We start from the raw sequence: 15,621 nt of genomic DNA, 5'->3' as shown, positions 1-15,621 counted from the left end.
TTCATTCGTGCAGGTCTGTTGTCCTTGAAAGCTGTAACAATGCTTTCGTCGCTCCCTGCTGCGATGGCTTCTGATCTGCGCTGATTTGTGCAATCTGACCTGTGTGATAGTCTCTGATCAAAGCGAGCTAGCGCAGTTGCTAGTGATAATCAGAATTTTTTTTTCAACTGCGAAGCTTTCTTTATGAGATTATTGTTTGAGTTTCCTTCGTACCTTCGTGGCACAGTTAGGTGGACGACAATTTTTCCCTCTCATGACCTGCAGGATAATGGCCAACGCCTGATTTCTTCAAGAAGTGCTCTGTTGCGGACTAGTTGGCTCATAGTGAACAAGTAAGGCCCTGTGCAAAGATACAACGGAGTAAAAAAAGATAGGACAGAGCACCTCCCCCCTCCCCCCAACCGCCCAGCCACCTGCTTATAACAAACAAACATCCGGCATTCTAGCTGCGTTATGTAAGCAGCGTTATGTAAGGCGTGCAGCTTTATCGCTGCGACGTTCTTGATGAGAGTGCACTAATGAATGCAGAACTATGAGGAAAAACACAGAAAAAAAAAGAATCTTCACTCACTATGTGGGACATATTCGCACACTGTTCCTTTCATGCGATGCTTGACGGCGTACATTTTAGAGAAGCAACCACACGTCGCTATCCACCTTTGCGCCACGCAGAACTCGCTGCACTCCTGGTGGCAGAAGTCGAAACAACAAACGAGCACATCAGGGCTCGCAAGTTAAAGGGCACTAAACGGAAACACCGAATTAGTTTAGATTCATAAATTATTCTTGAAAAACTCTACTTTCGTTGATTTCGTGGTAATAGGTTAGAATAGAAAATCATGGTCAATGTTGTATTTTTAAAATTTGCCCAAAAAACCAACGACTGGTAAGTCGGTGTGACGTCACGGATTGTAATGTATTTCTTCTTCGTATTTCGGCCGCTGTGGTTTAGTAAAAGTTATTGAAGCTTTCAAAGTTCAGTCTATGGCTCTTTTAGAATTCATTACAGTCTATTTTTACAGATAAAAGACCTAAAAATACGGCGTCTAAACCTATGACGTCGCGGCGTGCTGTTTCGCGAATTTCAAGGCGGCGTCGCCACCTGTATTTCCTTCTTGCGTCTTTTGCGGCTTACCAAGCACCTTCTCAATCAATCAATCGATCGATCGATCGATCGATCAGTTTATTTCCACTCAAAGAGCGGTCAAAAGCCACTCTCGCAGTGAAAGTGGCTTTTTTTGTTATGATGGAAGGGCAATTTACTAACACTGCTCAAATCATTTTTCGAATTAGTATGCCTTTAGAGGCTGAATGTAACGTAAGCATGCCACTATATTTAGTGGCACATATAACTTTTAATGACTCACTACAACAACGCGAAGTTCTAAGAATACGATACGTTGACACTGTGATAACATAAATAAAAAAAAATCTGCGGATATTAATACTAGGAGCCTCTTTCGTCACTCAAGGCTTGTCAAAAAAGAAGCGCTGTTGCTGATACGCGCTTCTGCTATATGAACATCGCAAAACCAACCAATGTACTTGTTTGTTATGCAATCTTACGCGGCAACTGAATTGATAATGAGTAGGTAGATCAATCAGTTAAGCTGCACTTCATTTTCGCAGTACTACTATTTGACACGAAACGGCGGTATATGCTGTATACTTGCCTCCTCTTGAATCTCTTTCTCATCATACAGATATTCATCCGCGGTAGCGACGTAGTCGATGCAACGCGTCTCGTACGGTAGTGGCAACGAGACCAGCTCTGTCTGCGAAAATAACCGCAAGGATGTCCGTTGAGACATGCTTCTGGACGTTGCAATGACGCTACAAATTCAAGCTTATTTCTTAAGCGACGCTTCTTAAATGGTATTGCGGAGCGCAGTCAGATTCGTGTGAGAACCATTGTCGAGCTACAAACTCTACTCAGAACAAAAAATAAAGGATTCGCATGTGTTACCTTGGAGGCTACGGAATAATGGTCTCGAAGAAAAGGTTGGTACATTTCTCTCGGGCACTCTAAAATCGAAACCCTATTACAGCCAAGCATCACACGCAATGTTCTTGTGGTTGAATTGTAAAAGCAGAAATCTTATCATTTACATATTCAGATCATATTGAAGCGTGCGTGCGGAGTTTGGAGGAAGAGGAAAACAAAGCTGGGCTGGCTGGCGTGCGGCAGCGTGAACTGCTTTCGCTGAGCGATTACCTTTGCATTCTTCATCTTGTAAATAAACTCAATTCATTGTCACAATATTGTTGGCGTATGCTTTGAAAAAGCTGTCTTTGAAACCTAGTAGTCCTAATTTTAACTCCGTCATACTAAATACAACAACTAGCATCGTGCACCTTAGCTTTTCTATATTAACTTGCAATTAAGCAAAACTGTATCATTGTTCGACGTGACGAGACATTCTAAAAAAAAGAAAAGAAAAAGAAAAAAAAAACACTTTCTGTGCAGACAAAATCCTGGGGGGGGAACACTCGGTCATATTTTAGCCAACGATAATGTTCGCTTCATTCAATTTGCAGCAACCTCTCAGTCAGCGCACTCATTTTCACAGCAGGCATACCTTGTTTTTTTTTTTTTTTTGTTTTTTTGTTCTCCCCTTTTTTCCACATTTCTTGATCCTTCGTTCGCTGCGCCAACCTCCCGTCACGTAGAGTATGGCGAACATGATCTCATCTACCGTATAGAACGGAATACAGGCCGAGTCCCTTACCATAAAGCGAAAAAATGAAAATTAAAAGGAGAAAGGAAATATCGCCTCTACGCATTCATTTTCCAAACGGCGCGCAGCTTTGGAAATTCACTGCTCTGTCACCGGTAGTGAGCGCACACGAAGCTCCCGCACAAAGCCCGCAAGTGCGTCCTGAAGCTGTGGATGCACTGGGCGACGCCCACAAATTGATGCTTTACGTGGGTTGTACGCCGACAGTTTTCTTTTCTGTGCCCGCCATTATCGCGCACTTTTTTTTCATGATCACCAAACTGGCGCTGCGCCGCCACGCTGCTATTCGCTTCGGCGAAGTCTGCAGCTTTTATCAGGAACGCTGTTGAATGAAAACTGTCAGCATGCGCCGCTACTCATTGCTCACCAGAAAAAAAGCAAAATAGCAAGAAAGTAGAAAAAAAAAGAACGAATCACACACTAGGTTCGTCGGAAGAGCGTACATAATATACAGCGACAAGTAAAGAATAAAAAAAATAAAAAAAAAGAACGACAACAATCACATTTCGATATGGATACAAATTCGGATATGCGTTGACCAACGTGCACACCATTGGTTGCTAGACGGCGAGTCAAATTCTGCTAAAGATCGCTATATAAGAGGAGGGGTGACCTCAGCCTCCTTTGTTTTTCTTTTTTCTGAATTGAAGAACATATCTCGACTTATCCAGTTTATGTGGTAGTTAATTTCCCTGTCTTGTCGCTACACCACGCTCGTAGCTAAAGTGATTATGATATTTAGTGAGATGCTTTCGGACGTACGCACGACACTAACTGGCAGATAAGCGGACAGGGTGAGGTCTCTCACCTGAGCGACGGAGATAGTGTATTTGCGACCCGCCTGAAAGCGGAAGGTGTGGATGATTCCCGAAGTGTAGCTGCTGGGACCGTGCACCAACGCCGAGAAGGCCATGTTCTCGTTCCTAGGATCTTTGGTATCCGCGCGAACGCGGAAGTTGAGCCCTGCCAGAATTTCCGGGAAACAAAGTTAGCAACAGCTAGATGGCACTAAACTATATATAGACGCACGCAAAGGATGTCGGGGGAATTTCATTTCGTAAACCTGTGATAAGTGACATATAAGTGATATAACATACTGAGTGACATACTGTTATAATTGGAATCAACGTCTTCCAGGTTTGGAAGCAAGAACACTGTATCGTCGCGGTGGTCTGAAGGACATGAAAACCCCGCTTCCCCTTCTTGACATTTATATTTAATTTCAACCTCAACTGAAGGTCGCAATATCTGTGGCAGAGGTAGTATCAGAGTTCTTATTGCGATAAGATACTTAGGATGATTGAAAAGTACCGTTCAGGCTGCCGGAGCATATCGATGACAGTAAGCATTTAGTGCGTAACTATAGTCGGTGACAACCTAAGAATAAAAGGTTATACATACGTACGCGGTCCAACTGAATCACAATTTGCATGAATGCGCCAGCCAATTAGGTTTGCTTACTTCCGTGACTTCGAGCGGTGTGGCGCGTTTAAAATGATCGTTTTTTTTTTTCAGAGATCTGTCTGAATTGTGGCACGGGTTTTAAGATGAAAATTGAACGCCTTGGCATTTTTTATGGGTGACCCTGATTTCAGCGCCCATCCAAAGGCAATACTTTAGCTCGCACCAACGAGCTTTTCCTTTGTAATCAGTCTAGCCTTTACACTAAGAGGGAACTCCAGACTGCTCGGCTCTCTTTCAGAGAAGAAGGGTAGGTGCACTGCGGTTTTGTGGGTGGAGTTTGTTCGCAATTCTTAAGTTGTCACCGACTATAGTGGATCGTGTGGCCAGAAGCTTCAGAAAAACGAACACTCCACCTGCTCGCCAATGCTTACACTTTGTCTTTCCGTTCCATATGAAACAATCTGCTTTTTTTTAACGGTAATAAATTTAGCTGATAAAGCTTGGCGTGAATCGCCCGGTTTAGTTCTGTCTCTAAAAGAATAAATTTGTTTCCTTAGTTGGCGGGTCTTCGTGCAATACAAGTAGGACTTAACGTCCAGAAATGGCATTGTGGGTTATGGAGGACGTCGTAGTGAGGGGCTCTGGAATAACTTTGTCCACCTGGTACACAGATAAATCGACCAGCTTTTTTTTTTTTTTTAATTTCGCCACCATCGGCATGCGGCTGCCGCGCCCGGCAGGAGAACGCCATAGCTACTGCGGTACCTCAGCGGGAAGCCACACAATGCGGTTACACAGTGTTTCTATTATCCACAGAGTACTAGACGACTTAGCACCGGTTAGGGCCGGTCGACTAGCTGCTGTGACTATTCTAACGGGACTTTTGTTGAAACTGCGCTATGGCAATTTTGCTGCATAAGACCATGGCCCACATAAAGAATTTCCGTGGATGATTTAGCTGCAGGCAGGCAATTCATGGAGCTAGCAGGGTGAGGAACACGTGAACTTCGGGCCATGATGGTGGTTTCAAGAGTCTTAAAGATGGCTGGTATATTCAGGAATTTCTAAGTTCCCGCTGCACGCTGATCGCGACAGCTCAGATTTGAACGCACAACCTTTGGCTTCACCCCCATCACTACAGAGACGGCAACATAAATACATGGTCTGTTACCACCTCGAGATAACTACAAATAATTTTATGCTTTTTGTTGCATTTTATGGCTCATAAGATCAAAGTTTACGTTAGGGAAAGGTTCATTGCTCTTGAATGTTGCAAACATGCGTTCCACTGTCAATGCGAGACTTTAAAATTTCAGGCGATGATATATATGCAAAATGAATGGAAACCCTGCAGAAACGTGGGGCATCTAACTTAACTACACAGATATATAGGTGACAATACGTGCTTAGTCAAGAAGTACACCCGGAGGTTCACTAGCTTTGCAACGATGTAGAATTTCGCGAAACCACGCCCTCAGAGACATAAGGTGGCAATAAAAAAAAAAGTAATGACCCGGAAGGGAAGCGTTTTTTGGCTCAGGCGTAGACCATGTGGGACGCCTTGGCAGCAGCATGGTGATCTTCAGTAAAAGCCCGTAGTGGCACAAAGAAAACGCGGAGACGTATTTGAGCCATATCCTTCACTCGTAATGAGATTTAGTTTCCTGACACATTATGTGCCTTTACTCTGAAAGAGTTTTTTGCAAAGTCAACTTGACGTTGATAAATGGCCTGTCCAAAGGTCTGGACCACGCCAGGAAGACTGTCCGCGCGGTACACGTTGCTCTTGTCCCTACTCATTTTTTTTTTCTTTGATTGTATGCTACGTGCCTACGGTTCGCGAAGACGCTGAAAATCAATGAAAGGAAGAAGTAACACAGTGATTTCTTATCTACTTTATCGCACTTCTATCACTCTTTTCAAAGGAGAAAAGAAGTCCATGCGAAGATCAGTCTGATGTGCTCCCTCTAGCATATGCCCGTGCTTTTGTGGAGCATGCAAAAGAGCAGCAGTCATTTCTCTGCCGAGTTCTCTCTCGAGAGTGACTCGTCGACGCGTACTGCTGTTTTTAAGCCCCGTAGTTGCTGGATACTTTAGCTCAGGGATTTTCTAACGAAGCAATGCTCTGGACGTGGCATGAGAGAAAAAGAAAGAAAGAAAAGACTATTACATGTCGCTAATTTGGCAGCACGAGTGAGGCAAACGCCAGTACTCATAAGATTAGAATATGTGCGCGAATATGTGCGCAGGGTATGCGCGACAATATTGCGTTCGGTTTCTTCGTACTTTATTTCTCTCAAATAATCGCCTAGTTTGAAAGCGTTTGAAAGCGAAATGTAGAACACAAGACACCTAAAACTTTACTAATTTTCTAGCTTAAAGGAAATAATGTTTGAAAAAGAATATTTTCGATAAGTTCGGTAACGGGAAGGGACATATTGAACAACTGCATCAATGACCACACGCCTAATTCGAGGACAAATTACTTTAGCCGTTTTTAATCAGGTGGTAGCAAAAGACGAAGAAAAAGAAAGCGGCGTGTGCTTCACACACCAGCCATCTCCATCATGCAGCGAAAGAAGAAGAAGAACGTAAACTTTATTATCAAATCAATCAGATTTGAGTCCGGCGTATTTTAATCGATCTGGGCACCCGCCGCGGACGCGGTTCCAAGACCTTGTCTCGAAGCGGCTTCCTCGGCTTGCTGGACGGCCCAGAGTTGTACTGTCACGTTCGAGCTGAGCAGTGCGGTCTTCCAACGCGAGCGGAGGCTTGCGGTGGAAGAGCCGGAGGTGTGGGCACTGCCAGAATTGTTTGTTATGTCCTGACATTCCCATAACATGTGATTAAGTGTGGCAACCTCGCCACAGGATGTGCATCTGTTTGTAGTGTACATGTCTGGATACATGGCGTGCATGAGTCTGGGGTTTATGTAAAAATCAGTTGTCTGTAGTGTACTGCTTGCGTCCTGTCTAACCTAGCGTGAGGGAATGGGTATACGCGTCTCTGTAACTGGTAGTGTGTCGTGATGTCGTGGAACCTGGTCAAACGATCCTCTCACGCCCAGACGTTTGCAGTACCCCGCGGGGGCTCTTCCTCCGATGTTGCTCGGTGAGTGAGGCCTCGAGCAACGCGGTGAGCCGCTTAGTTGGGGGTGCTGAGTCCAGTGTGTGCTGGGATCCATAGCAAGTGCCTTCGGTTATCGACGTCGGCCTCTCCCTGGTGTATGGATGTACGCTTGAGTATGTGATACGCGTCTTGCGATATGCGCCCATTTGCAAAATTGCGAATTGCCGTTTGCGAATCGCAGATCAGGTATGTAGCCTTGGTTTGTGCGAGAGCCAGTGCTATGGCCGCTTCCTCTGCCGCTTCGGCATATGCCGTGTTCACGGTGACGCTCGTGAGGTGGTTTCCTCGGCGGCTAGTAACTGCCGCCACGAAACTCTTCCTGTCTCGATAACGGGCTGCGTCGGTGAAGACTGCCTCCTTGTCGTTGGAGTAACTTTGGTGCATATATTGTGCCCTGGCTTTACGTCTCCCCGTGTGGTGTTGGGGATGCATGTTGCGAGGCAATGGGGGCACGTATAGTTGTTCGCGCATGGTCCTTGGAATTTCCACTTTGATGCAGCGAAAAAAATTAATCATTTTGCCCTGCAGTAGAAGTTCGAACTGCTTCGTTGGAACCATCGCGTCTAAGTGAAACTGAGTGTATGGTCACAGCTATTTATGTTCCCAGACTCATGTTATTTGCCCTGTTTATTTTATACAGTACAAACGTCGCCGGGGTGTCAGGTAAATGGTTGCGTGTTTCCGTGGCTTTTATTTCGCTCTGTGCTTCCATTATACCCATGCAAAACAAGGCGCGTGATGGGTACCCTCTCCTCTTACACGAAAGAAGACGAAGGAGAGAATGAAGAACGAACAAATTATTTGCGTTAACTCCAGGACGTGGTGGAGACCACAGATCTTATGGCGCACGGGTATAATTTTCACAGGTTGAGACAGAGAAAGAGAAAAGCAAAGGAAAGGCAGGGAGGTTAACTAAAGGAGATCTCCGGTTGGCTAGCCTGTCCCGCGGAAGAAGTAATAAAGATGACAGAAAAAGAAGTGAAGAATGAACAACATAGAACTGTCTGTATGGGTGATGTCACATAGTCGGTATCATACGGGTAAATTAAACAGATATACAAGCTGAATTATTCAGTTTCTTGTCCCACGTCCTTCCTTCATGGCTACTCTGCCATCCTGTTTATGTCCAGTATAGGACGAGGATTTCTCCCTGCGATCTCCAAAAATACCTATCGTCAGCCAGCTGACCCCATATTATGCCTGCTCTGCTGACACTTATCTTATGTGCTACTCTTTAACGGTGAGAAAAATAAGGGTTTTGATATCTTACGGTATTTGTACTGCTCTTGACATCTCTGAAGTTCCGGTGACCTTCCGATGTTGAGGATGAAGCAGACGCCGGTCTTCACAAAGGTGTACGTTGGGTCCCAGCTGCGTACGTTCAGAGATTGGGGATCTAAATACGGCTGCGAAAAAATGGAGCTCAGTGTTCTCACCTAAGGTAGCCTGATAACTGGAAAAGCATGTTGTTCTATTGAGTGCTTCGTGCTACCACCCTCAGCTCTACACTCACTTATCTCCGATTATGGAAGGGCTGCACACTTTGAGTCGTCACATCGTACGAGAAGGCCAAGAGCCGAATGAATGTCATCATTTGGAGAAACGATAGCATGGTTTTGACAACATAGCGTGTGAATTTAAAATGTATGGATGGTGGCCTCCCGGCTTGATGCCACACCTAAGAGCGCGAAAGCCTTCTGCTATCGAAGTTCGTGCTACACGTATGGAATGAAAGAACCGTAGTGGCAATCTCCCATCGACGAAAGGAAACATATATTAGTTGATCAGACTTTGGCGAAATATCTTGAACGCCAGTTAAAGCACCGCATAGCCAAAATGAACGCTTGACACTTGAGTTTCGTCTAAAACCTCACCGCTCCGACGAATATTATGGTGTCATACGTCTTGCATATGACTATATGTGTTCCATTTATTTATCGCAATACATGATGTGCTAGACGAATCTTTACATAGAAAGAGGGTGGGGGGCGGAGACAAAGGATCTGTAGAGCCACAAAATGAGTAGCAAATTTAAGATAGCTCTGTATAAATAAAGAATATGCATTAGTTGCTGTTAATGTGATAAAAAAGAACAACGATAAATCCAGAAAACTAAGTTTGATTGTCTTTATTGGTGAAACTAACACGTTGCAACTGCGTCAGAGATGTATACATCGGCTACATGTCAAGGCTACACTAACTTTATCTAAAAGCTCTATATGAGCTGCGCTTATGCTACTTGCACACATGGTTTGCGCCCCTTGGCAAACGCCCTGTGCACGGAAAGCTAAAGTCCGAAAGCGTACACTGTTACACATTTGTTTTATGAAAAAAAAAAGAAATAAAAAAGAAAAATTACGTTAATTTTTGTAACATCTTCTTTGATCTCTACTATTTTCTGTTAGCTTGTTTTCCTGTAACTTCGCCAAAATAACCTATTTAGTATTATTTTTGCGTGATCTTACACAAAAATTGTTAGATAGTTTATTGCATTTAGGGAGTAACTGTTACTCCCCTAATGACGGCAGCTTTCATGTAGTACGAAAAAGTCAATGTTGCAGTGGCTTAGCTCGGCTATGCCAGGATATACGTAGCGTTAGCAAAGGTTCAGCTGATTATTCTTAGCTTTCCTGATTGTCTAGATTGTCAAGGATTAGCTTGATTGTCATGCTTACTGCTGCTCCAATGACACACACAAACGCCAGTCAGAAGCGCAGCGGCTCCACCGCAGTGTCAGACGGCGACTGCACAGCGAGCGCGCGCCGGCGCCAGTGCGTCTACCACGGCTACGACGTCACTCCTCTGGAATGCGCAGACCGGCGGCGGTGAGTCGCGCGCGGCGGCCGCGGAGTGCGCGAGAGGTGCCGGCTCCGGTGGCTCCGGTGTGCAAGCCGTGTGACATCACTGATCCTTGCGCATGCGCAGCACGGCTCTTGATGTGCCGCGCGAAACGGCCTTGGCTAGACCAGTGTAGCTAACGCTACAAAAGTCAAATTTTGGGATGCGGAACTCTACCAGTTAGATCATAAATGTACAGATAAGCATTCTACGTAAAACATGAGGGATGGGATCTCTGTGTTTCTCTATAAATGGTGTCCAAAATGTGACGTCCATGACGTGTTTCCGGCTCCCGCAATCGCTTCCGCCGCATGCAGCCAGCAAAAGCATGGCCTTCGAGATCTGCATTCGTTACCCAGATGGGCTGTCGCTGTGGCGTGGATTTGGACACCACCTATTCCAGATAAACGAGGCAGCCAATATGACCACGTTAATTGTCATTCGTAATTAGATTCCTTCCGAATGCGTCGCACGTGCGTACTGGCCAATATATTTTTGAAGTAAAAAAGTGCTACAGAAATACTGAGAATTGCGTACTAATGTGTAAGCATTCATTGGCTCGGCTACTACTACGCTTTTGCATACTTATTTAGCTAGCTTATGCATGTCTACCCATCGCTACCAGTCTAAATAATAATGAAAAGTAAGATGAGCAGGTGAAGCACTGCTTTTGCGCCGGTTTTTGAGAAAAACGTCAAGCGCCGATACGGTTTCTCGTGAGGTCACTCGAAGTTGAAACTATGCCACAACTGTGTGGACAAAAACCTATTCCTTTTAAAAGGCAGCAGGATGCCCACGCACAGCGCTCGTTGCACATATTGAGTTATAACACGATGCCATATGCCTTCAAGAGAATTACTTGACCAATTATACATTTGTTTTGCAGAGATATCGTATCAACTAAGACGAAACGTCGTCACAAGCAGTCTTTTTTTTTGTTTTTTTCTACACCACGGGTTTCATTTCTTCCTTTTCTTTATTTTACTTTTTTTTACGACCTAGACGCGGTGACGGCGACGTCACCATTTTTTAAATGCTACCAATCATCTACTATTACACTATTATCATATGTATCCAGTTATTCTATCATTTTTTTATATAGTCGGCAATCCCAAAGCAGGCTTCTTTGCACGCATTCCAGTAATGCGGGAAAGTAAGCTTTCATAAAAAAAAGGAAGCTTTCAAGAGGGCATGACGAGAACGGTTATCTCTTTTACAGTGAAGCTGTTTACAGTGAACTGTTTCGGTGAACTGTTACGTTTATGGCTAGGGTCCCATGAAATTTTCACGTGCGCGAGCAAATGAACCGATCCCGGAAATAGGGCAGAAAGGGTCCAAGTGCAATTGCACATCCATCTGTGGACTCCGGGTAGTGGGCTCCGGGGCCTGTAACGCGCTCTTCAAGACAATAAATGTGTTTGTGCCTTTGTTCAAAATTGTGTCGTGCGCTAAACACCTTTGCTGGTCATCCACCTTCAGAGAGTGGAATCTCTCATGATTCTTTTTTCATTTTCCACCTATTCCTTCCTTATCGATTCTAAAGCTACCACTCATTTAAAATTACACTATTAATGATTAAATGTCTTAACTTCGTCAATTATGCACTCATGTTGCAGATAAAGTGTATGACACTTTTCGCGTTACCGACAGATTTTGCTGGGTTACTCGGCAAAGAATGCTTACGCATTACGATATGGTGGGGTTAATCTCGCTTGAAGGCATATGGCATCGTGTTATAACTCAATATGTGCAACGAGCGCTGTGCGTGGGCATCCTGCTGCCTTTTAAAAGGAATAGGTTTTTGTCCACGCCGTTGTGGTATAGTTTCAACTTCGAGCGACCTCACGAGAAGCCGTATCGACGCTTGACGTTTTTGTCAAAAACCGGCGCAAAAGCAGTGCTTCACCTGCTCATCTTACTTTTCATTATTATTTTTATTAAAACTTCATACACAGTGAGTGGAAATGAACCACCGCAATCGCTGTGAGGGTATTCAATCTCATCTTACATCACATTTCAACAAGCAGAAAAGGTAGCCGTTGTAGTTATTTCGCAAAGTTTGCAAGCCATCAGTGTCACAGTGTGTTCGTGCTGGCAATCTGGGACACAAGTTGCAATTTTAATATCGATGTATAAAGTAGATAATTTTTTTGCGTATAGAAAGCAATTAGTACAGTTAGTATTAATTAAACGGGTATCGTCTGCCCTGGCCGCCGTGACCCGTTCTCCGTCACGTCAACGTCTTCTTTGTTGATGGTTTGTGCACGCATTATGATTCATAGGGGTCGACGAGTCTTGAATGAGGCTGCTGTCAACAAAGCGACAAGAAACACCGTCTAAGGTTGTCTTTCCTCCTTTTTTTTTTTGGAATCTAGGCGAAATTTGGACTCCGTATTTTCTAATTGTTATAACAGCACATGAATGCACTCGTATACGTGAGTCTGCAGGCTATAGTTATATACTTACAGATTGTCACAGTTGAAGCTTTCACAGATCTCTCCGGAGAAGGTCATGGAGCAATTCGAAAAGACGTCAGCCGGAGGATAGGTGTAGTTGATGACGTACTTCATGGCGATGATATCGTTACCTACAGTTGTATCCTAGAAAACAAGTGACATTCAAATAAAACATCATGTGTTTTAGCGGCGTATGGGTTGTACAGGACCCTTACGCAATAACCTGCGGATGAAAAAAAGAAAGTTTCCAACTTTGAGCCCGCGCAGCCTAAGACGCTTACTAATGCGTTAAAAATTTCCAAACGCGTATAGCAAATTTGTCAATCGCAGAATGACTTCGATGTTTGTTCAACCTTCGGCAACTGTTTACAACTCATTTTTGTCTACTACTTATAGGTACTGAAACGATCACGTTATACTTTACCGGTTAATATTATGAACATCCCATCGTGCTCCTTTTGTCAAAATTACAAATATACATTACTGTTATCAAGCGTGTCAAGTGAAATTATCCTCTACGGCTTAAAATTTCTATTTGAATAGGAAAGCTTCCGCTTCTTTTGATCAGCGATTACTGTCTCCCAAGGACGAGCACCAAGCGTGACGTCACAAACCGGTGGTCATATGCCTAATGCTCGTTATGCAATTTTCAAGAGCGAGAACACCACACAGCCCAATTAAGCCTGCAGCTCTCCCGGTTGATGTGCTTTTCTGTGCCGCGCACAGCACGGGGATATTGTAGTGAATATCTCACAGGATACCAGCGTTTGTCTTTATACGTTGAGTTCCCGTCGATTACTCTATAGTTTTGTAATAATTCTTCCTATATATATATATATATATATATATATATATGAAGACGCAGTTAAATAAAGCAGGAACGAGCACTTTTCCCGCGATACAGCCTAGTGTGCTAACTAAATCGTAACAAAATATTACTTAGACCCTGTTAAGTGCATCTTCAAGTTCACTTTCCTATCAGATTTATATTTTGCAATAAAAAAACTAATATGCTTACAAAAGAAGCAGTGACGCATTTGTTGTACCTTCCGTACTCTGCACACATCCTAGTGAAGTTCACCCTGAAACAAGGAAACAAGAATAAATACTTCATAATCGAGCCTTTGCAACTGAAGCAGGGATTCAGTGTAGCCCTTCTCTTCAAGGTTTCCACGAATGTTACAACAGCACGTCAGCAAAACAAACTGAAGAGCGATTATGAAACTACGCTAACGTAAATTATGATAAAAATTCTCACGAGGCCTCCGCCTAACTTTTGAACGGTGTGTACACGTTTGATTCAAATAGCGAGATTAAATTTTTTTAATGCAGAAAATGTGCTTTCTTGGAATATTACATTCTTGCGCAGTCGTGATCGTAGTACCTTCATAGTTTTCACTCACCATTTTCCATTTTTATATATGGTAACCCTTTTGCTTGTTTTTTTTTAATCATTAATTGTTTAGTTAAGATTTCAGCGCATGTTTCTTTTATGTTCCCTTCTGCCTGCGTCTCAGTAGCACTGCCACCATACAATGGCCTAAGTGACTTATTGTGCGCATTAATTAGCCAGGGTTGCAATGTGGATTGGTTGGTTCATGTCTAGGCGGGATCTCGTCTCGGCATGTCAGCGTCACGTTACCAGTGTAACGTGTGGGCACTGCGAGCGCTTCCCTTTCTCTCTCCCTCACCTACACCTACACCCCCTGTTCCCAGTGTAAGGCAGCAAACTGGATACGCGTCCAGCTTGCGTCCCTGCCTATCCCCTTATTTTTCTCTCCTACTCAGAGTTGTGCGGCTCGGAAAAGCAAACGATGCACTGTATAGGGTGAAAGGGATCGGAGGCAAAGAAAAAAAAAACTTCACTCTAAATGCATTGCCGGAGAGACGGCAAATGGGCTCACGCTTCGTATGAGCAGATGGTCACAGCGGGGAAGATGACGCCGCGGATGTTCTGCTGCTCGTAGGTGACCGCCGTGTAGTAGTGCCGGTAGTTGACGTAGTCCCTGTAGATGCTGAATGCGCACGCCACGAAGCAGCCCTGCACCAACAGCATCTTGATCACGCGGAACAGGAAGCTGATCCTGCAGCGTTGAGGGAATTACAAGCGCAGGCGTTCGGTCAACGTTGAATGTTGCAATACGTTTCCACGCACCATCATCGTAGATATTCCGGAGACATCAACAAGCTATCCTCGCCTATCTCGGTACTGGTGGCCCAGGCACGAACTTTCTATAAAAAAAAAAACTGCGCTTCGAGGTGTGGCTGACTTGAATTCTGGAATTACAACATCCCCTCTATAGAGGTCAAATAAAAAGGTATAGTAAGGTATGGTGAATTAACAGTCGCATTGGCGATTATCAAGCAAGTTCTCCCATCCGCCACTTTTGTGAAGCTTGGTCAACAAAAAATTATCGATTTGTCCTTGAATGAACCCCATTCTTAATATTCGGTGACATTCCTCGCGTGGTATGGTGCAAAACGACTGCAGGTAAACTCGAAATAAAGCATCAGGTTTACTCACTTGATACGCTCCAATAAGAACTATTTATAACCTTCTGATTGTTGCTTTTGGTGCGTAGTCAGTTAGCATAAAAACTTGGTGATTATTTATTATTATTTATTTATTTATTTATTTATTTATTTATTTATTTATTTATTTGTATCAATTTTTACGGTATCTAAAATGTGAAGACTGAAATAAAATTTATGTTTTAACATTTACTTGAACTCCTCTTAGTTTAAAAGCAATATGTTTCACCACAATCGATTCAGCTGTTGCGGGATGAAAGTACCTTGCGTGTCGCAGTAATTGAGGGAAATCAGAGTAGGTCACAAGACAAGCTTTAACCCTGAAATTAAAGTTCCAATGATAGCATTGAACGTTGAACAATCACATTACACCTGACAGAAATCGCATAAGCATTCACAGACTACAATGTCTATGAAGCCTTATGTGGTTACTGCCAGGTGTAATTGCATGCAGGGAAAATCGCGTACCGCCTGTAGGTGCGGTGAAAACGAAAATTTTAAATTCACATCTTTGTATTCCAGAC

General features: G+C 43.8%; 1 protein-coding gene across 1 annotated transcript in view; it reads right to left on the bottom strand.

Moving 5' to 3' along the window:
• LOC119446078 (uncharacterized) overlaps nucleotides 1-15,621 on the bottom strand; it is a 47,625-nt gene that overhangs the window by 11,908 nt on the left and 20,096 nt on the right. The window contains exons 12-18 of the mRNA XM_049664845.1: nucleotides 14,470-14,649; nucleotides 13,584-13,647; nucleotides 12,576-12,709; nucleotides 8,542-8,642; nucleotides 3,547-3,701; nucleotides 1,636-1,775; nucleotides 572-726 (exon numbers count right to left, since the gene is read on the bottom strand). Of these exons, the coding sequence (XP_049520802.1) occupies nucleotides 572-726; nucleotides 1,636-1,775; nucleotides 3,547-3,701; nucleotides 8,542-8,642; nucleotides 12,576-12,709; nucleotides 13,584-13,647; nucleotides 14,470-14,649 (929 nt within the window). The remainder of the gene's footprint in view (nucleotides 1-571; nucleotides 727-1,635; nucleotides 1,776-3,546; nucleotides 3,702-8,541; nucleotides 8,643-12,575; nucleotides 12,710-13,583; nucleotides 13,648-14,469; nucleotides 14,650-15,621) is intronic.

This window comes from Dermacentor silvarum, chromosome 3, assembly GCF_013339745.2.
Source record: "Dermacentor silvarum isolate Dsil-2018 chromosome 3, BIME_Dsil_1.4, whole genome shotgun sequence".
Taxonomy (NCBI): Eukaryota; Metazoa; Arthropoda; class Arachnida; order Ixodida; family Ixodidae; genus Dermacentor; species Dermacentor silvarum.
This window is presented reverse-complemented; position numbering and strand designations above follow the sequence as displayed.